Below are 24,647 nucleotides of genomic sequence, written 5' to 3'. Positions count from 1 at the left end.
ATGTGAAAAGCACACACGTAGACATTCAGTTATTGTGATGAAAAAAAAATTAACCTTGAAATATAGAATGTTATGCTCACAAAGATATGGTAGGCATCTTCAATTTAGGTGATGTATGTGCAAACTCAACTCATTTGTTGTTATATCCAGTATGAGAATCAGTTTCCTAATACTTACCTCTTAATATCATATTTTATTTGTGAAAAGTAAATGTGTTCTGCCTACATGAAACATTATTAAGAAATTCGGGGCTAGCAGGACTTTTTAATTTGTCATCACAATTTATAATTTTAGGAGACTCGCGTGACCCCTCTGTCTCATTTCTGAATTTATTTGCAACAGAATACAATTGCATTCAAAATTTTGACTTTTACATAAGGCTTTATTCATATACTCAATACTATCTGTAATTAAAAGCACAGGTTGTTCTTTTAATCTTAATTTAAGTCTATGATTGGAACAGTCAATATCTGTTATGTGCTTAGAAATGTGGAATTAAAGTTATTACACTTAACTATTGTCTGTATTGGATTTAGTCAATGCTATTTATCACTACTTGTTTATTTTGACACCTTGGCCTTTATAAGACAGAAACTCTGATAAAGTTTTATGACTTGCCTAATTCTCCTTCTTATTTTTTCCCCATGTGAAATGTATTAAAAAGCATTGATTAATAAAATCATGTGTGAATATTAAGCACTAGTAGATTAATTAGGAGGCAACGTCTTTAGAAGTCTTTGGGGGAAAATGTATATTGCAAACCTTTAGAATTTTGCTTGTTTTCAATTATGCCTCTTTTTTCACTTAAAAAATATTATAACTGCTAAGACAAGTGTTTTAAAAAGTAATAACTTTTCTTGGAGGACGTGGGTGCCACAGTCAGTTAAGCATCTGACTCTTGGTTTCAGCTCAGGTCCTGATCTCAGGATCATAAGATCGAGCCCCACATCAGGCTCTGTGCTCAGGGCAGAGTTGGCTTAAAACTTTCTCTTCCTCTCCCTCTGCTCCCCCACCTCAAATAAATAAATCTTAAAAAAAATAAAAAAACTATAACTTTTCTTGAAAGTTTTCTTTTATACTAGAGCCATGGATTCATAGCTATAACACATTAGAGAAAAGGAAAGAAATCAAGAATAGTATATAAAATGGGAGATGTGTAAATATTTACACAGAAATAACAGAAAACAAGTTGCAAAAATGTATAGTGGCTAACATTATAAGGAGGATAAAAATGAGAAAAATAATCAGGTATGAATCCAAAAATATATAAAAATAAAGACCAAATACGTGGTTATTGTTTTGTTTATCCACTAATTAATTCTTCCATTTGCTCAAATTTACTGAGTAGTTAATATACAGAAGTCATTTGACTTGGTACAATGTAGGTTAACTATAAAGGCATCAAAATAAATAAACTGAAGCCCTGCAATCTATGAATAATATACACATGTGGAAAGTTAAAAGGTGATGATATATTGACAATATATTTGCTTAAGAAGTTATAAATAAAGAAATGATTTTTGTTATTCACTAAAGCAAGGAGTGTTTCTAATATGCACAAAACTAGGTGCTAAAAATATTAAAGCAGGACCTGCTCCTGCCACAGCCAACATGTAGAGGATGTAATTAACTAAAGTATTAATTAAAATACACACATGTACACACACAGGTTCACATGAGAGGTTTTAACAAAGTTTTTGTGATTTATGCCTTGTATGAAATGGTGGGGCATAAGTTATTCAATACCAGCTTCACAAAGGATATAGACTTATATATGAATCAAGAGATTTCATCAATGCATCAGGGACAGGAATCATGGAAGTTAATCTATCAAGGACAAGAATGAGGAAGAACGTGAATAAAGAATAGAAGCATGGGTTATATGGTGGAATTATATGGTGTATGAAGCAAAATATGTGTTTAATGAAATAATGCATTTCAGAAATGATAAATAATCTGTTGTACTCAGATTGATGTGTACCCAATTCAAACAATACATATGTATATTTAAATAAAATAATCTAAATAACTGGATTCAGAACACTTAGAAAAGACCTAACTTTCATTCAAAAAAGCAGACTGTTTTCATATGCCAAAAAGTCTTTTAGATGTTCATCTGTTAGACTCATAAAACTTTTTGCTCTTAGGGGTTTGTAAGTATATAGACAATAGGAAGAATTACTATGATTTTTTTTTCAAATTTTACTAGATTTCAAATTATTCTAATCATCTTTCATAGATGAGTAGAACATTTTGATTAAAAGATTTAGAGAGCTAAAAAAAATTTAGAGAGCTAATAGCTTGATTCGGGGTAATTGACTTACTCTACTAAATATCATTAAGTATATAATATAAAAATAGATGATATTTCTACATGTGAAATCCTCAAATATAATTTGTTTTGCATTCTTAATTAGTACTACAATTAGAGCTGAATGCAAGTAATATAAATAATACATACCAAAAAATTGATAGCAGATACTGTGACTTGCCGGTTTCCAAATGCTAGAAAGTAAGAAAAGAAGATGTAATGCAAACATTCATATTTTGGACTGCCATACTATAAACATAATTTAAGCAATGTTTATTGGATATTACTATCCTCTAATCCAAAGTACAGTGGTGTATGTAATTGACCCTTTGGGATAGCACATTTGCAATCTAAAGGGATGAAAATATTTTTGCTATCAACATATACTTTTTTTCTAGTCACTTAATTATATTTAGAATACAAAAGGAATCTATTTTTAATTTGTATTATTAAGCTCTTTGAAGGCAGATTTAATCTTTCATTTGTCACCTTAAAAGCACATCATATGGCATAATATATGATGGCACCCAATGATAACTCTTGCTTTTTAACATTTAACAACAAAAAAACATGCTAATAAAAACTTTTATTTTTTGCATTGATATTTTATAACAGGTAATATTTTAAATTTTTTTTATTTTTCATCTAAAAACAAATATATGAGGCAAGCATTAATGTTCTCATCTTAAAGTAAATAAAAATTTAGGTTACATGTTCCCAAATTATATAGAATAAGGAATAAAATAGAATTTTAGACAGTGTCTTAAGGTTACCTTTCTCATGGTAAAGAAGGTGGAATATCCAAAAGTACTAAAAATAAAATTTTCTGATATCATCTGTATTAACAGTTGCATTTCTTTTGTTTTTACTTTTGTGTGTGTGCATATACATTGTATTTATGTAAACACATTTACACAATTATAATGTCTCATTTTAAATCTTGCATATTTTAAAAGAATATATTTAAAGGCATTTCTAATATTATTAAACGTTCATTGTAAAAGCTATGACAATATCTCCATCATAATGTATAACGTGGCTAGCTCTAAAAACATTAAATATCATCTCACTGCTGCATAATTAGTGCTACTTTAATTTTTTGTATGATAAATACTACTTCAAATATCTTTCTTTATAAGTCTTTTATGGAAGTTCCATGGGTTAGGAATTTTAAGGATAATTTAGTCAAAAGTTATGTAAGTATCTATGCACGGATATATGTATATATACACATATATACATATACATATATATATATCCATAAAGCATATATATAAAATATGTAGAAGTATTGAATGTTTTGTTTTTATAAAGTACATATATCTAATATTGAAATAAAATACATTAATACATTAATGGAGAAAATTTGGAAAATAGATAAAAATGTAAAGGGAAATAAAATACATTAAAATCCCATTATCCATGGTAAATCAGTTAAAACTCAGATTTTCCCTTGGAAATATACATATTTGTTATACACTTTTTACAGTATCTTATAAAACACTTTTATAATCATTTATTCCTTAATATTATATTTGCCATATAACTAAGCAACATTTGCCATATAATTAAACATTCTTCTTTAGCTAAATCAAAATATATATATTTTTTATTTATGCTACTTCTAGACAAAACTTTATTCATTCAATAACAGCTATTAGGAATTTATAGGACAGGCACTATAATGTGTGCTTGTGATAAAATCAATTATAAACTAAGCCAAAAGCAACTCTTATCTTAATAAAAATTACTGTCTAACAAGGAAACAAATAATAATTGCAAGATAACAAAGGGAAGTGTGCAACCCTGATAAGTGCTGGCCTTACTAAGAAAGGCCTATATAGTATTTAATGTAAGAGCTAAAATGAAGGATTTAATCAGGGAGATCAAGGAGGACTCTCTGAGTACATGGTTGAACTCTGATTTAGAAAATGAAAAGATATTAAATAGACAAGAGAGGGGTTCAGAACATTTCATGTAGCAGGACAGTGAAAATATACCTTGTTTTCATTTTTTAATAAGAATAAATAATGATGTGATAAAAACAGGTACAGGGACAAAGAGTATAATTTTTAAATATTTTTAATGTTTATTTCCAAAAAGCAAAGCTACAGATACTGTAATTTGAAACAAACTTTCTATAAAAAATTTTAGCCATCATTAAAACTTTCTGTAATTTTTTTTTAAAGATTTTATTTATTTATTTGAGAGAGAGAGAATGAGAGACAGAGACCACGAGAGGGAAGAGGGCAGAGGGAGAAGCAGACCCCCTGCTGAGCAGGGAGTCCGATGCGGGACTGGATTCCGGGACTCCAGGATCATGACCTGAGCCGAAGGCAGTCGCTTAACCAACTGAGCCACCCAGGAGCCCTGTAATTTTTTTTTAAGATTTTATTTATTTATTTGTCAGAAAGAGACAGAGAGCGAGCACAAGCAGAGGGGAGGGGCAGAGGAAGAAGCAGACTCCCCGCTGAGCACGGACCCCCCCCCCCCCCAATGCAGGACTCAATATCAGGACCCTGGGGTGAAGACCTGAGCCGAAGGCAGAGGCTCGACCGACTGAGCCACCCAGGCCTCCCTAAACTTTCTGTATTATTTTTATAATTTTTATAATATTTTACATTTGGCAAGAAAGAAAAACAGGTTGTTTTTATTTGATTGCTGCTGATACTAACATTTATGTATTAAGTTTTCTGAACATATGCATGCCAGTTTATAGTTAATGGAATATTCTTGCCATTGGGCAGTTTTTAATTATCATAATTTGTCTTCTATTTGTTTTAAAATATTTTCAAGAAGTACAAAAAATTACTTCCTTAATGGTATATGTGGTGAAAATACATAATAATAATATGTAGTATTTTATTCAAGTTAGTGTGTCAAAATGTACAGATGCTATTAATTTTATGCAGTCAAATCTGTTGAGAATAAGACTAGACATGATATTTATTCACTTTCCGGTTGGAATCAGTATTGTAATGTTATATACGTTTTCACAGAATTTAAGTCCTACTTACATCTTATGCATTTAAGAGTCTTGAGCACAGGAAAATTAGACTTTCAGGTCCTCATTTTCCTAATCATAATCGGGAATATTAGCACTTACATAAAAATGTTTCTTCTTACAAAAGAAACAGATATTTTACAATTATTGACAAACATTAAGTTTTTGATAAATATTTTGCATATGTTAATAACAATCAGCTTCTATTATTTTGTATCAGATACGTGAATGTAGCATTTTTCAGAGGTTCCTCTTAAACACCTTGTGGAGCAAAAATATCTGTCCATTAATGTTCTAACGTTAGTAGGTACATCTTCTGATAAAATATTTTTTTAAAAAAATTTTATATAATATTAAGAAATTTTCCCCTTCAATATTCATAGTTAATTGTTGGTATTTAGAAGAATTAAAGTTTTGAACATTGCAATGATTTACTTTTAGCACACTCAACTAGATTTGCTAATCTTAGTAAAGATTTTGTTGTTGGTACTTCAAGCACAGATATTAATATGGTTTAACTTATTTTATAAAATCTAAAATAAAGCTTGACTACTCCATTCATTTCCATTTCAAACTTCATAAACACCAGAAATAGACCACACACAAAAAAACTGTCAATAAAATGTGAAACCTCCACCCTTGTAGCACCCTTGTAGCTTTGTGTGTGCCTTGAGGGCTGCAGTAAAAGCTGAGGAGAGAAAAGTCCACAGCAAATAAAAGAAATGAATTCTTTGACAAGGACAGCTATTTTTCTTCACTTTTATGAAATGAGGATTTAGGTTTGGTCCATTGTGTTTTCCACCAAAATGCTTCATCTGAGTCAATGGTCAGGACTTTTAATAAAGTTATAAACAGAAAACAGTATGTTACAGAAACAAATTGCTTCTATCTTTTCTTATTGAATTACATTTAATATAATAATTACATAATTATTGTGTATTTTAAAAATCCTGATAGCTGATTTTATACGATTGATTTTGTGACTATATGGAATTTTTCTTTTTAATCTTCATTCTTTCATTTTACTATCTGTCATTTTGGAGGTTTACAATCAACTCATATTTTTGCTAGAGTTCCTATGGAGAGAAAATAAATCAAAGTATGTCGGTCAAATTTGTTTTTTTAAATCTACATAAAAATGTAATAGAGTATGATATGGAAGCTCTTAAAAATTGACATCTTTTTCATTATTTACTTCTTTTTTTTAAGTGTGCCAGGCTGTTCATCATTTCTGTGTAGTGTAGAAGAGAGTTTTGATGTTGGCAATTTAGTATGTGTTTAATTAAAAAGAAATCTTACATACATGGTGGTGTATACTGTGGGTGATTAATGTAGTAGGCAATCCAAGAAGTAAATCCCCAATAAAAGGCACAGCCCTACAAATAAAACATAATAAAAGTTAGTGAATATATATAAAATCTATCATATCATTTGAAATCATCCCATATACTTATATGCCACACTGCAGCTTATTTTTTTTGTATGAAAAATGGTATGTTCTAAGCAAGATAAATGAAATGACTCCTCACCCAATAAAGTAGCATTTTACAAGTACCTATTTGATATCACTAAGGAAAGGCATTAACCTTATTAATATAAATGGGTACTTAGGTTATAAGGCAAATGTAACACTGTATTTTAGAATATTTTTCAAGAGTAGTCTTTGACTATCAAGTAATAAATATAAATGAAGTAATAAAATAATAAATAATGTACTACATAAAATATACTAATACTCATTTTCCAACAGTAAGTGAATAAGATAATGAATTATTTAATCGTTAGTAAAACATATCTTGATAGATTGTAAAGGGAAACAACCTAATTCAAAAAGTCCTAGGCTATAATACTGACCTTGTATTGATATGATAAATTTTCATATCTTCTGCCAGAATAGAAGCTAGTCTAAATGATTTTTGAGGTTTCTAAGAGTCTTGGAGTTTATTTGCTTTATTACAGTGACAACAATAGAAAGACTTGTTGAAACTTTTACAAAACAGATATTTGTCAAAAAAGACAGCAACTTTTTAATAAGGAAAGATTTCCTATTGAAAGTAAACTTTAAATCGGAAATTAAAATAAATTGGAATTAGAACTGGAAAATTGAATTGCAGCATGTCATCCAATGTACATTTCCACTTCAATATTTCATAAAACTTCCCGTATTCTTGACAGCTATTTGATGGGATGGTTATTAACTCCTGCATTCACCACTTTTGGAAGAGCAAAGACACTGTCATCACACTGACAACTGTCATAAATACAGGGTGTGTTTTCATCATTGTTATCACACAGATGTATTTTTACAGGAGGGTTCATATATGACATCCACCCTCCTCAAGAACCCTTAAAGAATCTGAATTCAGTGCTAAGTATTTCCAAAATTAAAGATACCAGAGAATACAGGGCTTGTAACAAAAGGCCATGGCAAATCTTTTATGTAGGGTTATTGGTTGAACACAGCTCCAGTGAAATAGGTCACTCAGGAAGTGGCATCTCAGGAGCGGATGTTTAAGGTATGCTGACACAGTTGAACAGAAAATTCTAAGCATAAGGAAAATAAACATGATTTTGTATCATTTTATGGATGACCCAATACACAAAATTTCTCAATAATAATTAAAATTACAAAACGTGTCAATCCTCACCTTTATCAAATTTTTCAAAGGTGTATGTCCTGCAGAAACTTTATGAACAAATAAGGTTTCCAAAAGATATCGGATATAGTGTATACAATGACAGAAGCAAGCCAAGCTTGAAAGAAAATAAAACATGAACATATTAAGTCCCCTTCTAAAGGTCTGGCTTGCCTTACACATAAGACATTTTTTGTTAGTTGACTACAATATTATATTTATTAGGAAATGTTTCCAATAAAAAAACACTAATGTTTATTTTAATATTTTTATTCTAGAAATATTCTAAATTTGTTTCACAGTAACAATACTGTCACAACAGTCTCTATAAATTTACTTTCGGTGACATTCAAAATACCTTATAATACCAGTCACAATCTATATGTTCACCCCTACCGAGGAATAAATATATAATAATTATAAATGTACTCATATCAAAATGCCACATGAATTAAGCAGAAAATGTACAAGTTTTTTTTTTTTTTTGTATACCTGACACACAATGTTACATTAATTTCATGTGTATAACTGGTGATTTAACAAGTTTTACATTATGCTATGCTCCCCACAATTTTAACTCTCATCTATCATCATACAATGCTATTATAATATAATATAATTGACTATATTCTTTATGCTGTGCCTTTTACTCCTGTTACGTATTTATTCCATAGCTGGAAGCCTGTATCTCCCATTCCCCTTCACCCATTTTGCCTGATCCCTCACTCTTCTCCCCTCTGCCATTGGAGACAACATGGATGGACTTAGAGGGTATTATGCTAAGTGAAATAAGTCAGATTGAGAAAGATACCATATGATTTCACTCTTGTGGAATCTAAAAAAAAAGATGAATAAACACACAAAAAAGCAGAATCAGACCTATAAATAAAGAGAAAAAACTGTTGGTTGCCAGAGGGGAATACTTACAAATTTTAAAAATACCCAAAATCTACTTAGAATCCATTTGACATTTTATAATATTCAGAATAACTTTTTCATTGTCTGGTTGTCCTTTAGCAAGAACCATACATTGAAAAGGTTTGAATTTCACTTTTTATGGAGTCCGTGCAGCTTTTGTTTTGTTTAGGTTTGTTTTATGTTTGGTTTTTGCCTACCTAACAAATTGTAATATTTTGTTTGTCTCTTTGTGTGTTTGTTTTTGTTTTTGTTTTTCTAATTGAGCAACTCTTGTTGGCATTTATAAAACTATTGTTTTAAAAGTAGATGTCGTGTGTGTTGCGAGAGTGGTGGGGGGTGGGAGGGATGGGGTGGCTGGGTGATAGACATTGGGGAGGGTATGTGCTATGGTGAGCGCTGTGAATTGTGTAAGACTGTTGAATCACAGACCTGTACCCCTGAAACAAATAATACATTATATGTTAAAAAAAAAAAGGATAGTAAGAAGGGAAAAATGAATTGGGGTAATCGGAGGGGGAGACGAACCATGAGAGACTATGGACTCTGAGAAACAAACTGAGGGTTCTAGAGGGGAAGGAGGTGGGGGGATGTGTTAGCCTGGTGATGGGTATTAAAGAGGGCATGTATTGAATGGACCATTGGGTGTTTAATGATGTAGTGTATGGTGATTAACATAAGATAAAACAAAAAAAAGTAAATGTCAGACATGATTTACACAAGTATATTTTCTTGCTTATTCTTAAAATATATTTCTGTTAAAATCAGTACTGATTTTGTTAAAAATATAAAACTTTGAAAACTGTGGTTGCTATTCAAGAAAATCAATATGGATCAAAAATTGCACACTTACACCAATAAAGTTTGAACGTAAAAATCAGCATTTCATTTACTCTATGTACAATCAAACATCGAGTCTTTACGGGAGTCTATTTTAACAGAATAAATTAATGATTTCGGGTTAATAAAAACAGTGACTTTTGGGAAAACAAATAAATAAACACAAACCAATCTGCCTAAATCATTAGGGAATTTATTATTATTCATTAATTCAGAAAAAATATAAGTGTGCACCTATAAGTGGAGAGACACGTTCAATGTTTGTATATCTCTAAATAATAGACAAATTCTGCAAGAAATGAGAGAACGAAGTGTGGATATCCAGGGGCAGAGCTTTCTAGACAGACAAGCAAAAGGAAAGGTTCTGATTTAGGAGAAGCTTTAAGCCTTGTAGGCTTAAAGGATTGATATGGGAATCAGTATCTCTCCTACCTTGTTCGTTCTTTGTAGGAGTAAATACTTGAGTGATAAAATTTTCCTCTTTGTAAGAAAGCATAAAGTGAGGTTATGCCCAGCTATGTAGCAGAGCACTAAATGAGAAATTTTAGTTCATGCTATGGTTAAATTAGTTTACTTATTTTTCTGATGTTATACCAGCATAGTACACACAGTTGTATCTTATTATATGGATATATGTCACTTCACACAGTATTGGTAACTCACTTACCATGTTTGATTTCATTCCAAATATTTCTATTTAATTATGGTTGATTTCCCTTCAAATATTAACTCTTTCGCTGTGCAGTGCTAAACTAATTGAACATCCATAAATAAGTTTGGGTCCAATTCTTTTTTCCAATCATAATATTCAAAAACATTTCAGTGGTATATTTGCATTGGAAGGAGTAGGAATGGCTACCATGAGTAAGAAGTACTGAACTTCTACATGAAGTTTACATAAGAGAGAAGAAAGAGGTAATCAGGATGGAGGAAGAGGGAGAGCATGTGTAAATGCCCTTCCATGAAAGGGAACATGGTAGGTATCAGGGACAAGAAAGGTCAGTGTGGCTGTGGTACAGATATTAAGGGTAAGGGAAATCTTGATTTGAGATGAGAAAGTCAGGAATCAAATCACTCTCTATCTTCTAGTATCCCTAAGACCTAAATTTTGTTTCTTAATTCACTTAGAGTTTAGTCATTAAATCAGGTTCTTTTTTTTTTTTTTTTAACGAATTGCTAACAACACATCTCAGTGTAGCATCTTGAATAATAATTATTCTCTTAATCTTTAAATTGGTAAGCTGAGGGAGAGAGACACAGAGAGAGATTATTCTCACAGTATGCTATATATTGTTGTAATAAACGCCCTCAACTTTTTCTGTACTTTACTTTTACTTTTAACTTTAAAGTAAAATTTATCTTGGATTTTGACTTACTAAAGGTAACTTATAAAACCATTGTTTCTTTCCTATTAATGTTGCCCATGAGAAGTACATATTTTATTTTATTTTATTTAGTTTTATATCTTGAGCTCTTTATATATGACCTCACAACTTTGTAATTTTAAGCTTCTTGTAATATTTCTAAATTTCCAGATTTCTTTTACTGTGATCATTATGAACTTATATTACCTCAACTTTAAGGTATACCTAGTAGTTCTTTGTATATAAATTTGCAAGTTGGTGTGTATACATTATTTAAAGTTACTTAAGATATAGTTTTAAATGTAATCCACTTTAATTTTGTTTATAGACAAACTTTAAAATTATATCGTGTCCTAGTTTATCTCCTCTTCATCTATAGGTACTAATGTATTACTTACTGTACCACTGGGTGACGGAATCTTCTAGAACTCTCTTTCATATCATATATATATGGGATCCTCAAATAAAAGAGGAGATATATCAGCAGAGGTCCTGTGTATTCAGCCAAAAATACCTGAAAATAAGAAGGTGATTTAAATCAAAAAATAAACTTTTGTAGATATTATTAAGATTTATATATAAACATAAGCATGTCTATAGACTTAGCCTACTGAATGAACTGGTAAAATGTGCACGTGGCATTATCTATTCTTTAAATTGAATTATACTGGGTGTTAATATAATTCACAAGAAGTCTTCCTTGCAAGAACTAGCCAAGACTTAAGGACAAGACAATTATAAATGGTGACTTTAAAATAAAAAATAAATATTGAAGCTAATGATTTCTTCACAAATAGTACACAGGAGTTTTTATTTAACTAACCAAACTATTATAAACATATTTCTTAGTGTCTCTCCAGCCCCATACACACTCCATCTTCTATGTGAGCTGTTCCTATAACTGAATGGAATTGGCCTACAGTGACTTTTTTTTTTTTTTTTTAATTTACATGGCCAGGTCATCTTGAATTTGATTGATTTGACACTGATTCAAATTGAAATAATTTAGTTCTCTCTTCTGGAAATTTTAGACTTTAATTCTAATGAGTCTGAGTAGGTAGTTAAAAGGATTGCCTTCTGAATTCTGGAGCTGAGAGTCAACCATATATATGGAGAGATATATCTGATCTATAGAGACATAATCCTAAAATTTGGAAAGATAATTGGAAACAAGGCTGTGTGAAGATTCACTGGCTGACTGGCCTTCTGATAGTTTTCTAAATATTATGATGGTCCATTATTTAGTTTTGTTTTGATACTAAAACCAGGTTAAAGTCACTCTGGAATTCATACAGAGAAAGGAAAATAATTTATCTCTGAGTGTTCAAAGAGAAAGAATGCAGACATGACAATGATATATTCAACTGCCATTACTGCTTTGCTTTGTCTTTGCCAATTTTCATTATTTTCTAAGAAAGAAAACTTAAAGCTGCACATGTTTTACTCAAATATGCAGGTGTGCACATTGATTAGAAATTATATTCTTATTTCTCATGAGAACTTTGTATAACTACATGGTTAGATTATATGATATATATATGCATGTTTTATATACATAATTATATCTGTGTGTATATGTACACACAAGTATAAACATTTATATATGTAGGTTTCTTAAGGTATATTTTTTCCATTTAATAGTATTGATCATCCCATTAGCCATGAAAGACTTTTATATGAGGGTAAATATGCAACATCTGATAAAGTCAGTGTAAAGCAACTTTTTACTGATAGACTATATTAATTTATGGCATAAAACATGCCTGATTATTCAGATGTAAAGAAAAAAGTGTTTACCACTTTGAATGTCTGATAATAGAGTTTAGTTAATACTCCAGAATAATTACAGTAATTATTTTATTAAAACAAAATATTTAAAATATTTATTTCAATGCCATCTGATCTAGTCAAGTTAATTTTGAGCAAATCCTCTAGTAATATATCAGTAATGAAAAATGTTATGAACAATAGTTAACCTTGACCACCTGTCATTCTTTATTAAGTTAATAAAAATGCTATCACAAATATGAAGTTTCTTTGGATCAGGAAATTAAACTACAGTCTTATCTCCATCATACCCTAAAAATAAATCAGGAGAACCTGGTGGCTTACAGTAATATGTTCAGGGAGGCCCAATATTTTATCACAAATATTGTTCATGCTGAAACATGGGGGTTAAAACAGTACTAAAGTATGAAGGCGATATCCTGACCTGAAAGAAGTAGAGAATGAGAAAAAATAACTTTTGGACAATGCATCTTTCAAAAAAAAGTATATTTGGGTGCAAATAGAAAAAAAGAGAGTGCAATGTTTTATTAAACTTAGAAAGTAATCTGAAAATAGTTTTAGAATAAATAAAAACAAGGACCAGATAGACAAATATTAATAAGACACACTTCTGAAAAAGGAATTTTTCTTCTCCTACTAAAATAAACAAATCCAAAACCAAAGCCAAATAAACAAATATGCCAGTTATAAGCCCTAACAAATCAGATGAATTTATAAAGACTAGGAAGTCCATTATAATCCAAAAGTTTAGTAGAAATTACATATTCAAAATAAGCAGATAGACTTTCTTCTTACTTTGAATATATATATATATATTACTACTTTTAAATTCCAATTTATGTCCAATATGAAATTATTTTCATGATTTTCCTTTATAGAATGATCACTGTATTAAACTAATGTGTTGCTTTAAATGTAAAATTTAAACTGATACTAGGCATAGGATATTAAGCATCCTAGGTAATTGAGATTTTTTTTTTTGGAACTTCTGTAGAATATTCAACTTGGGATATGTCTAAATTGAAAAAGGAAGAAGACAATAAGATGTTTTAGAAATATAAATTGAAACACACAGCTGCAATTGTTGCAAACTGATTAGAATCTTTGTGCTTAGACTGGGATTAATGCATTTCATCCTCTCTTGAAAAACATAAAACTTTTTAGTGCTATTATTATTGGGATGGTGTTGGCTTCACTTATTTTTTAAAATTACAATTGACAGTTGAAATCAAAATAAATGGCATATTTCACAGTTGCTGAAAATTACTGACAAAATAAAGTAGTGCCATCCTTAATCTTCTAATGATGGGAGAGTTATTAAAATTATGAGAGCATTTCTCAACAGTAATAGCACTTTGTACTGAAAGAGAACGATTGAAGCTAACATAATACTAAAAAGTTTTTGTTTTGTTTTGTTTTAATTTAACCATTATATGAATAATATATAATGGAAAATTTTATTCTAAGTTATTCAAACCATTGTAATGAGATCAGCAAGAAAAGTTGATCAAAATGTTTTTCAGGGTTCAAAGAGCTACTGAGTCACTGAGAATTGAGAATTAGGATTTTCTAAACAGGATTCTAGAATAGTGATTGACTCTAGGATTTGAAATCTGACAACATCCTGAGAAGAAGACTAAATCTTTTGAGGGTGCCTGAGAATGAAGGGGAAAAAATTGTTGGTTGGCATCTTTTAAAGACAGAAATGGCCTTATAAAATCTCCAGGATTTGGGTTAAGAGCCATGATGAAGCAAAAATGGATCTGTCTTTACAGGTACTAAAGCTCAGCCCGAAATCATTTCAGTCAATTGGATTAAGATGACGTGGGCCAAATAATGCCATTAGTCCATCTACAGGATGATAAATCAGTTTGAATAGAGGGTAACATGATCCTTGGCCTCAAGTTATCTTTACAGGTTGTTCATATATATTTTCCTGCACTAGGTCAGAAATATAAAAGTATAATAAGAGTAAAGATATTGTAATCAAATCCAAAAGAAACAACAGACATTCAAAAGAGATAAACTGAAGATCCACAGAGTAGAATTATCAGACACATACATTTAAAAAATGATCTTTTATATATTCAAACAAATAAAAAAACAAGGCTGAGTATTTCAGCAGATATTTGCAACCTCTGAGAAGAAAAATATGGAAATGTAATAGGAGTCCCAGGAGGAGAATACAAAGAGAATAGTGGAAAACCAAATATTAAAGAGATTATGATAATTTTTCAAATTAAATATTTATACCAAACGGTAGACTCAGATAACACTATAAACCCAAAACAGGATAAATAGGAACATAATCGTAACTGCGTGCATCATCGTCAAACAGTGATAATCAAACAAAAGGCAAATTTAATATGAGCCAGAGAAAAGACACAGTATTTTAAAAGAGCATAGTGGACTTTTCAACAGATGCATGGGAGTCAAAAATCAAAATTACAAAATTTTGTAAAGTGAAGAGACAAATATAACTGCCAATATGGAATTATTTTTTTCCACAAAAAAAAATTTCCCAAAATAGTTCAATAAATACATTTTTGGATGAACTGAGTTGAAAAAATTCACCAATGGCAGAACCAGAATAAATCGCTAAAGATGTTCTTTAGGAAGAATAATGATCACAGATACAAGCTCAGCATTAGAAGAAATAACTAAATTAGAGTGAAAATGATAAATCTAAATGAATATTGGCCATATAAAATTATAGTAGTGGATTTTTACTTAACAGTACCTAGAAAATTAAAATATACCACAATAGAAGATTAGTCAGGAAGAGATTAAATGTCATAAAGTCATTCAATTATCTATGAAGTATTTTCACATCAGTAAACCTAAATTAAATAATTTCTATTAGTGTTCAATATTTTAAAGATGCACATTATAATCTCTTGGGTCACCAGTAGAGTTGGCAAAAAAGAAGATATAGCCAAAATAACCAAAAGGCTAATAGAAACTGAAATATGACAATTAATTCCAAATAGGGATGAATATAAAAACAGAACAAAAGAATTGTAGAACACAGGAAACAAAGATACTAATCTGAATGATAAAATTAGATATTTCTTTACAATAAAAATAGACTATGATTAAAATGTAAAACATAAAAAACTATTAAACTGTTAGAAGAAAACATAGGAGAAATTTCCCATATCTAGGGCAAGGCAAAGGGTTCTTATATATGACAGCAAAGACAATATCCTTAAAACACTGACAACTTAAACTGCATTAAAATCAAAAACTTTTTACACAAAAAAAAGAAAGAAAGAAAAAGAAAAGAAAACCACAAATCTCATTAAGAGAATGAAAAGGCAAGCTAAAACTGAGAAGAAATATTTGCAAACCACTTATCAGACAAAAGGCTTTATCTGGAATATAAAAGGTACTCTTATAACTCAACAGTGTGTATCAGATAAATAAAAACTTATGTTTATACAAGTACCTACACACAGATTGATAACAGCTTTATTTATTGTGAAATACTGAAAGCAATGCAAATACCTGTCAGGGGGTGAATGGATAAACAAACTGCTACATTCATACAACCAAATACTACTCACCAATAAAAGGAACTGAGTATGGATACATGCAATAACCAGGATGGATCCCAAAGGCACTGTACTTAAAGAAAATTAAACATCAATCTCAAAAAACAAACAAACAAAAGCAAAAAAAAAAAAAAACATCTATTTCTGTTTATAGCATTTGCTACACGACAAAAATATAGAAATGAAGAACCGATTGGTGGTTGCCCCAAGATAGGGAAAAGAGTGTATAAATATAGAGATTAATATGAGAGAGTTCCTTTGTGGGAATGGAACAATTCTGTATCTGATTGTGGTGGTAGATACCTGAATCTCTGCAAGGGATAAATTGCATAGAACTATAGGACAAACAAGAATGAACATAAAAATGGTGAAAAGTGAATCGGATCTTTAGTTGATAGGATCTATATAATGAGGATTATTATAATAACTGTCTATCCTGTCTTTCAGTAAGTTCAATGAGGCAAATATTTTCTCAATATTCTGTGACAGCACACTCTTACTTCATGAAAAATATTATTAAAGTCTTATTTTTGACCTTGATAAAGAGATTGTCTCTAAAAAAACAAAAACAAACAAAAAAGCCCAACCCTAGGATAATGCTTTTATTATAGAAGCACATTTTAATATCTTATAAATGTACAACAATGTTATAAGTGGTAAATATTGCTTTTATTGTATAATTTAGTAGACATAAAGTGGGTGTGATTGCAATGTAATGTGTATATTTTTAGCATTTAATAGGACTGATTCATTTGGAGCAAAAGATTGTGTGAAACATAGGGTTGATTTAAAAATATTCACCCTATTTCCAGAGTTCTCTTTGTCACCTAGACTTTCCTTTCAAATAAGCTATAATTTTCTGGTACAGTTGTCCTAGAATTCCACCTTAGCAATTTCTCTGCTCAGTGCTTATCCAAATGATGCAGCTGGAATTTCTAATGAACTCACCATTAATGCCACTCATCCTGACAAAACTTCTGTAGACAGAATTCCCTTTTCATCATAAATGTGGACAAAGACTTTGAATATCTTAACCTTTGAAGATCAGAACGTGCTTGTCTAAAATCTCCTTTAGTAAAGGTCTGTTGATATCACATTTAAGCATTAAATCCTTTGCTTACATAATGCATGCTTTAATAGGCTGTTTTATAAATACTATACTTAACAAGGATTCAGAATACTCTAAACTCAGTTTTTTTTTGTGCAACAAATTAGTACTCAAAAATTCAACCTAAGAACTTTGAAAACTAAAGCAATTATTTAAGCAATAACAATGAAAAATAAATAATGAACTAAATACAGGAAGATAATGTATATTAAAGGACAGATTATCAGAAAAATAAAAGATGTGACAATATTTTAATAAATGCAAACTTGAATTTCTCTATTTGAGAATCAAATAATAATGAATAAATTGTCCTGTGTTTGCAATAATTTTAAAAATTGAATGTTTACAGGGAAAACAAAGTACTGTGTCTGATACTGTTGATTGTTAATGATGGCAAAAGAAAAGCTACCTTAATATAGAAAATAGTAAAAGTGCAATCCATCAAAATCCTAGAGAAGAACATAGACAGTAACCTCTTTGACATCGGCCACAGCAACTTCTTTCAAGATACATCACCAAAAGCTAGTGAAACAAACACAAAAGTGAACTTTTTGGACTTCATCAAGATAAAAAGCTTCTGCACTGCAAAGGAAGCACTCAACAAAACAAGGAGGCAACCCACAGAATGGGAGAAGTTATTTGGAAATGACACTGCATATAAAAGGCTGGTATCCAAGATCTATAAAGAACTTCTCAAATTCAACACCCAAAAAACAAATAATCAAGTTAAAAAATGGGCAGAAGACATGAACAGACACTTCTCCAAAGAAGACATACAAATGGCTAACAGATACATGAAAAAATGTTCATCATCATTTGCCATCAGGGAAATCCAAATCAAAACCACATTGAGATACCACCTTACACCAGTTAGAATGGCAAAAATTGACAAGGCAAGAAACAACAAATGCTGGAGAGGTTATGGAGAAATGAGAACCCTCTTACACTGTTGGTGGGAATGCAAGTTGGTACAGCCACTTTGGAAAACAGTGTAGAGGTTCCTCAAAAAATTAAAAATAGGGCGCCTGCGTGGCTCAGTTGGTTGAGCGACTGCCTTCAGCTCAGGTCATGATCCGGGAGTCCCGGGATCGAGTCCCACATCAGGCTCCCTGCTCAGTGGGGAGTCTGCTTCTCCCTCTGACCCTCCTCCCTCTCATCCTCTCTGTCTCTCATTCTCTCTCTCGCAAATAAATAAAATCTTAAAAAAAATATATGTTTAAAAAAATTAAAAATAGAGCTACCCTATAACCCAGCAATTACACTACTGGGTAGCAATATCTGCAATAGCCAAACTGTGGAAAGAGCTGAGATGCCCTTCCACAGATGAATGGATAAAGATGTGGTCCACATATACAATAGAATATTACTCAGCCATCAGAAAAGATGAATACCCAACTTTCACATCAACATGGGTGGGACTGGGGGAGATTATGTTAAGTGAAATAAGTCAAGCAGAGAAAGTCAATTATCATATGGTTTCACTTATTTCTGGAATATAGGAATAGCAAGGAGGACATTAGGAGAAGGGAGGGAAAAAATGAAGGGGGGAAAATCCGAGGGAGAGAAGAACCATGAGAGACTATGGATTCTGGGAAACAAACTGAGGGTTTTAGAGGGGAGGGGGTATAAGGGGATGGGTTAGCCTAGTGATGGGTATTAAGGAGGGCACATACTGCATGGAGCACTGGGTGTTATACCGAAACAATGAATCATGGATCACTACATCCAAAACTAATGATGGGGGCGCCTGGGTGGCTCAGTTGGTTAAGTGACTGCCTTCAGCTCAAGTCATGATCCCGGGGTCCTGGGATCGAGTCCCGCGTCGGGCTCCCTGCTCTGCGGGGAGCCTGCTTCTCCCTCTCCCACTACCCCTGCTTGTGTTCCCTCTCTTGCTGTGTCTCTCTCTGTCAAATAAATAAATAAAATCTTTAAAAAAAAATGATGTATTATATGGTGACTAACATAACATAAGAAAATAAAATTAAATTTAAAAAGTGCAATCCCAGAGGAGCAAGATGGTGGAGGTGTAGCAGAACTAAATTTCGTCTGGTCCCAGAAATTCAGTTAGATAGGGATCAAACCATTGTGAATACCTACAAACTCAACCGGAGATCAAAGAAAAGAATAGCAGCAACTCTCTGAACAAAAAAGCGACCACTTTCTGGAAGATAGGGCATGCAGAGAAGTGAATCCGAGGTGATATTTGGGAGGATAGACGGCGGGGGAGGGGGCCTCCATCAGCCTCTACCGGCAAGTGATAGAGCAGCAGAGCACAAAATCAGAAATTTTAGAAGTCGGCTCTGCTGAGGGACGTCGCTCCAGTGGCTAAACAGGGGGTGGAACCCTGACTGGGAAAGTGTGGTCTCAGGACCCTCGGGATCACAGAAAGACCGGGGTGCCTGAGTACAGCAGAGCTCCCAGGTATCAGAGCGGGGAAGCCGGCTGCAGAGATGGAGCCGAGGAGTGGGCTCTCAGCTCGGGGTTGGCATAAACCGTGATCCACGGCACAGTCGGGCCACTGCTCCTCCAGCAGGGACCCAACAAGTGGCAGATCTGGGGATACTCCCCTTCCTCCCCCAGAGGAGGGGTGCAAGAGCACACCGTAGGGATCTGCTGGGTTTGGAGACTCCACACGGGGTTGAGAGCCAGAGATAGAAACGCTGGGTCATAGGCCAGGTGAGCACAGAGTGTGGCCGGAGTCGGGGAGACGGGAATGATTGCTTTTCTTTGGGGGCGCACTGAGGAGTGGGGCCCTGAGTTCTCGGCTCCTCCGGGGTGGAGATTGGGAGGCTGCCATTTTCAATCTCATCCTCCAAAGCCTAACGGAAAGCTTGCAGGGAACAAAAGCAGATTACTTGGCCCTTACCCAGCAAGGGCAGGGCAATTCCGCCTCTGGCAAAGACATCAGGGAACCACAGCAACAGGCCCCTCCCCAGCAGATCAGCAAGAACCAACAGCCAAGACCAAGTTTACTGATCAATGAGAACGGCAGAACTCCAGCACTAGGGGAATACTGCACATAGAATTCATGGCTTTTTTCCCATGATTCTTTAGTCGTTCAAAGTTAATTTTTTTAACTTTTTTTTTTTTGAATTTTCTTTTTCCCTTTTTCAACCAACATCTTATCAATCCCTTTTTTAAAAAAATATTTTTTATTTTTCATTTTTAGAGTTATATTCTACCCCTTCATAGTAGTTAACCTTATCTTTGATATATATATATATATAAGTTGTTCTCTCTTTAAAATTTTGGGATACAATTTCTTCTAACAGACCAAAATATACCCTAAATCTCTAGTGTATGGCTTTCTTCTAGTCTCCTACCTGATCACATTCTCTCCCTTTTTTTTTTAAATCTTCTTTTTTTTTCAACCAACTTTTTAACTTACCAATTCCTTTTGTAAAATCTATAATTTTCACCTTTACAGTCATATCCCATCCCTTCATCATATTTAGCCTTATTTTTGTACATACATAAGTTTTTCTTTCTTTAAAATTTTGGGAGGCACTTTCTTCTAACAGACCAAAATGCACCCAAAATCTAGTGTGTGGCATGATCTGTGCACCAGCCTGATCATATTTGATCATATTCTTTTTTTTATCTTTTTCTTTTTCTTTCTTTCTTTTTTTTTTTCTTTCTTTCCCTTTCTTTTCCCCCGGTTTCTGGACTCTTCTGATTTGTTTAGTGTATATTTTTCTGGGGTCGTTGTTACCCTGTTAGCATTTTGTTCTCTCATTCATCTATTCTCTTCTGGACAAAATGATAGATGGAAAAACTCACCTCAAAAAAAAAAAAAAAAAGGAACAAGAGGCAATACCAAATGTCAAGGAACGAATCAATATGGACATTAGTAAGATGTCAGAACTAGAGTTCAGAATGACGATTTTAAAGATACTAGCTGGGCTGGAAAAAAGAATGGAAGATATTGGAGAAACCCTTTCTGGAGAAATAAAAGAACTAAAAGCTAACCAAGTAAAAATCAAAAAGGCTATTAATGAGGTGCAATCAAAAATGGAGGCTCTAACTGCTAGGATAAATGAGGCAGAAGAGAGAATTAGCAATATAGAAGACCAAATGATGGAAAATACAGAAGCTGAGAAAAAGAGAGATAAACAACTACTGGATCACAAGGGCAGAATTCGAGAGATAAATGATACCATAAGACAAAACACTATTAGAATAATTGGGATCCCAGAAGAAGAAGAAAGAGAGAGAGGGGCAGAAGGTACATTGGAGGAAATTATAGCAGAGACCTTCCCCAATTTGGGGAAGGAAACAGGCATCAAAATCCAGGAGACACAGAGAACCCCCTTCAAAATCAATAAAAACAGGGCAACACCCCGACATCTAGTAGTAAAACTTACAAGTCTCAGAGACAAAGAGAAAATCCTGAAAGCAGCTTGGGACAAGAGGTCTGTAACCTACAATGGTAGAAACATTAGATTGACAACAGACTTATCTACAGAGACCTGGCAGGCCAGAAAGGACTGGCAGGATATATTCAGAGCACTAAATGAGAAAAAATATGCAGCCAAGAATACTATATCCAGCTAGGCTGTCATTGAAAACAGAAGGAGAGATAAAAAGCTTCCAACAATCAAAAACTAAAGGAATTTGCAAACACAAAACCAGTCCTACAAGAAATATTGAAAGGGGTCCTCTAAGCAAAGAGAGAGGCTAAAAGCAACACAGACCACAAAGGAACACCGACAATGTACAGTAACAGTCACCCCACAGGCAATAAAATGGCACTAAATTCATATCTTTCAATTGTTATCCTGAATGTAAATGGGCAAAATGCCCCAATCAAAAGACACAGGGTATCAGATTGGATAAAAAAACAAGACCCATCGATATGTTGTCTGCAAGAGGCTCATTTTAGACCCAAAGACACCCCCAGACTGAAAGTGAGGGGATTGAAAAACATTTACCCTGCTAATGGACACCAAAAGAAAGCTGGGGTTACAAACCTTATATCACACAAATTAGATTTTAAACCAAAGAAGATAATAAGGATGAGGAAGGACACTATATCATACTTAAAGGGTCTGTCCAACAAGAAGATCTAACAATTGTAAATATCTATGCTACTAACATGGGAGCAGCCAATTATATAAGCCAATTAATAACAAAAGCAAAGAAATACATTGACAACATTACAATAATAGTGGGGGACTTTAACACCCCCTTCACTGAAATGGACAGATCATCTAAGCAAAATATCAACCAGGAAATAAAGACCTCAAATGATACACTGGACCAAAGGGACTTCACAGATATATTCAGAACATTCCATGCCAAAGCAACAGAATACACATTCTTCTCTAGTGCCCATGGAACATTCTCTAGAATAGATCACATCCTAGGTAAAAAATCAGGTCTCTACTGGTACCAAGAGACTGGGATCATTCCCTGCATATTTTCAGACCACAATGCTTTGAAACTAGAAGTCAATCACAAGAGGAAAGTCAGAAAGAACTCAAATACATGGAGCTTAAAAAGCATCCTACTAAAGAATGAATGGGTCAACCAGGAAATTAAAGAATTAAAAAAATTCATGGAAACAAATGAAAACGAAAACACAATTGTTCAAATTCTTTGGGATGCAGCATAGGCAGTCCTAAGAGGACTGTATATAGCAATACAAGCCTTTCTCAAGAAAGAAGAAAGGTCTTGGGGCGCCTGGGTGGCTCAGTTGTTAAGCATCTGCCTTCGGCTCAGGTCATGTTCCCAGGGTCCTGGGATCGAGCCCCACATCGGGCTCCTTGCTCTGCGGGGAGCCTGCTTTTCCCTCTCCCACTCCCCCTGCTTGTGTTCCCTCTCTTGCTGTGTCTCTCGTTGTCAAATAAATAAATAAAATCTTTAAAAAAAAAAAAAAGAAACAAGAAAGGTCTCAAATACACAACCTAACCCTACCCCTAAAGGAGCTGGAGAAAGAACAGCAAATATGATACAATACATTAATAAAAGAAGGAACAAGAACCATATGATCCTCTCAATAGATGCAGAAAAAACATTTGACAAAGTACAGCAACCTTTTTGATCAAAACTCTTCAGAGTATAGGCATAGAGGGTACATACCTCAATATCATAAAAGCCATCTATGGAAAACTTACAGTGAATATCATTCTCAATGGGGAAAAACTAAGAGCTTTCCCCCTAAGGTCAGGAACGTGGCAGGGACGTCCACTATCACCACTGCTATTCAACATAGTATTGGAAGTCCTAGCCACAGCAATCAGACAACAAAAAGAAATCAAAGGCATCCAAATTGGCAAAGAAGAAGTCAAACTCTCACTCTTTGCAGATGATATGATACTTTATGTTGAAAACCCCGAAGACTCCACCCCAAAACTTCTAGAACTCATACAGGAATTCAGGAAAGTGGCAGGATATAAAATCAATGCACAGAAGTCAGTGGCATTCCTATACACCAACAACAAGACAGAAGAAAGAGAAATTAAGGAGTCAATCCCATTTACAATTGCACCCAAAACCATAAGATACCTAGGAATAAATCTAACCAAAGAGGCAAAGAGGCTGTACTCCAAAAACTATAAAATACTCATGAAAGAAATTGAGGAAGACACAAAGAAATGGAAAAATGTTCCATGCTCATGGATTGGAAGAACAAATATTGTGAAGTTGTCAATGCTACCTAGAGCAATCTACACATTCAATGCAATCTCTATCAAAATACCATCCATTTTTTTCAAAGAAATGGAACAAATAATCCTAAATTTTGTATTGAACAAGAAAAGACCCCGAATAGCCAGAGGAATGTTGAAAAAGAAAAGCAAAGCTGGTGGCATCACAATTCCGGTCTTCAAGCTCTATTACAAAGCTGTCATCATCAAGACAGTATGGTCCCGGCACAAAAACAGACACACAGATCAATAGAACAGAATAGAGAGCCCAGAAATGGACCCTCAACTCTATGGTCAACTAATCTTCGACAAAGCAGGGAAGAATGTCCAATGGAAAAAAGACAATCTCTTCAACAACGGTGTTGGGAAAATTGGACATCCACATGCAGAAGAATGAAACTGGACCATTTCCTTACACCACACACAAAAATAGACTCAAATGGTTGAAAGACCTCAATGTGAGACAGGAGTCCATCAACA

The 24,647-nt window shown here is 33.0% G+C and overlaps 1 protein-coding gene across 5 annotated transcripts in view; it reads right to left on the bottom strand.

Annotated features, from left to right (window-relative positions):
- Positions 1–1,179: 1,179 nt before the first annotated feature.
- The window catches only part of TECRL (trans-2,3-enoyl-CoA reductase like), an 82,338-nt gene continuing 58,870 nt past the window's right edge, over positions 1,180–24,647 (bottom strand). For 2 of the 5 annotated variants that reach the window (XM_031018314.2, XM_081813082.1), the window contains exons 5-8: positions 11,469–11,584; positions 7,964–8,069; positions 6,619–6,691; positions 2,397–2,505 (exon numbers count right to left, since the gene is read on the bottom strand). In XM_031018314.2, coding sequence (XP_030874174.2) covers positions 2,426–2,505; positions 6,619–6,691; positions 7,964–8,069; positions 11,469–11,584 — 375 coding nt within the window. In that variant the 3' untranslated portion in view covers positions 2,397–2,425. Of the gene's footprint in view, positions 1,828–2,396; positions 2,506–6,610; positions 6,692–7,678; positions 7,860–7,963; positions 8,070–11,468; positions 11,585–24,647 lie in introns of those variants that run through there. The other 3 variants (XM_081813081.1, XM_081813083.1, XM_081813084.1) reach the window with 3 other exon arrangements.

The sequence above is a fragment of the Leptonychotes weddellii genome, chromosome 2 (assembly GCF_054177405.1).
Source record: "Leptonychotes weddellii isolate Sample4059 chromosome 2, ASM5417740v2, whole genome shotgun sequence".
NCBI classification, from domain to species: domain Eukaryota; kingdom Metazoa; phylum Chordata; class Mammalia; order Carnivora; family Phocidae; genus Leptonychotes; species Leptonychotes weddellii.
Note: the sequence above shows the minus strand (reverse complement) of the source record. Positions and strands in the feature narration are given on the sequence as shown.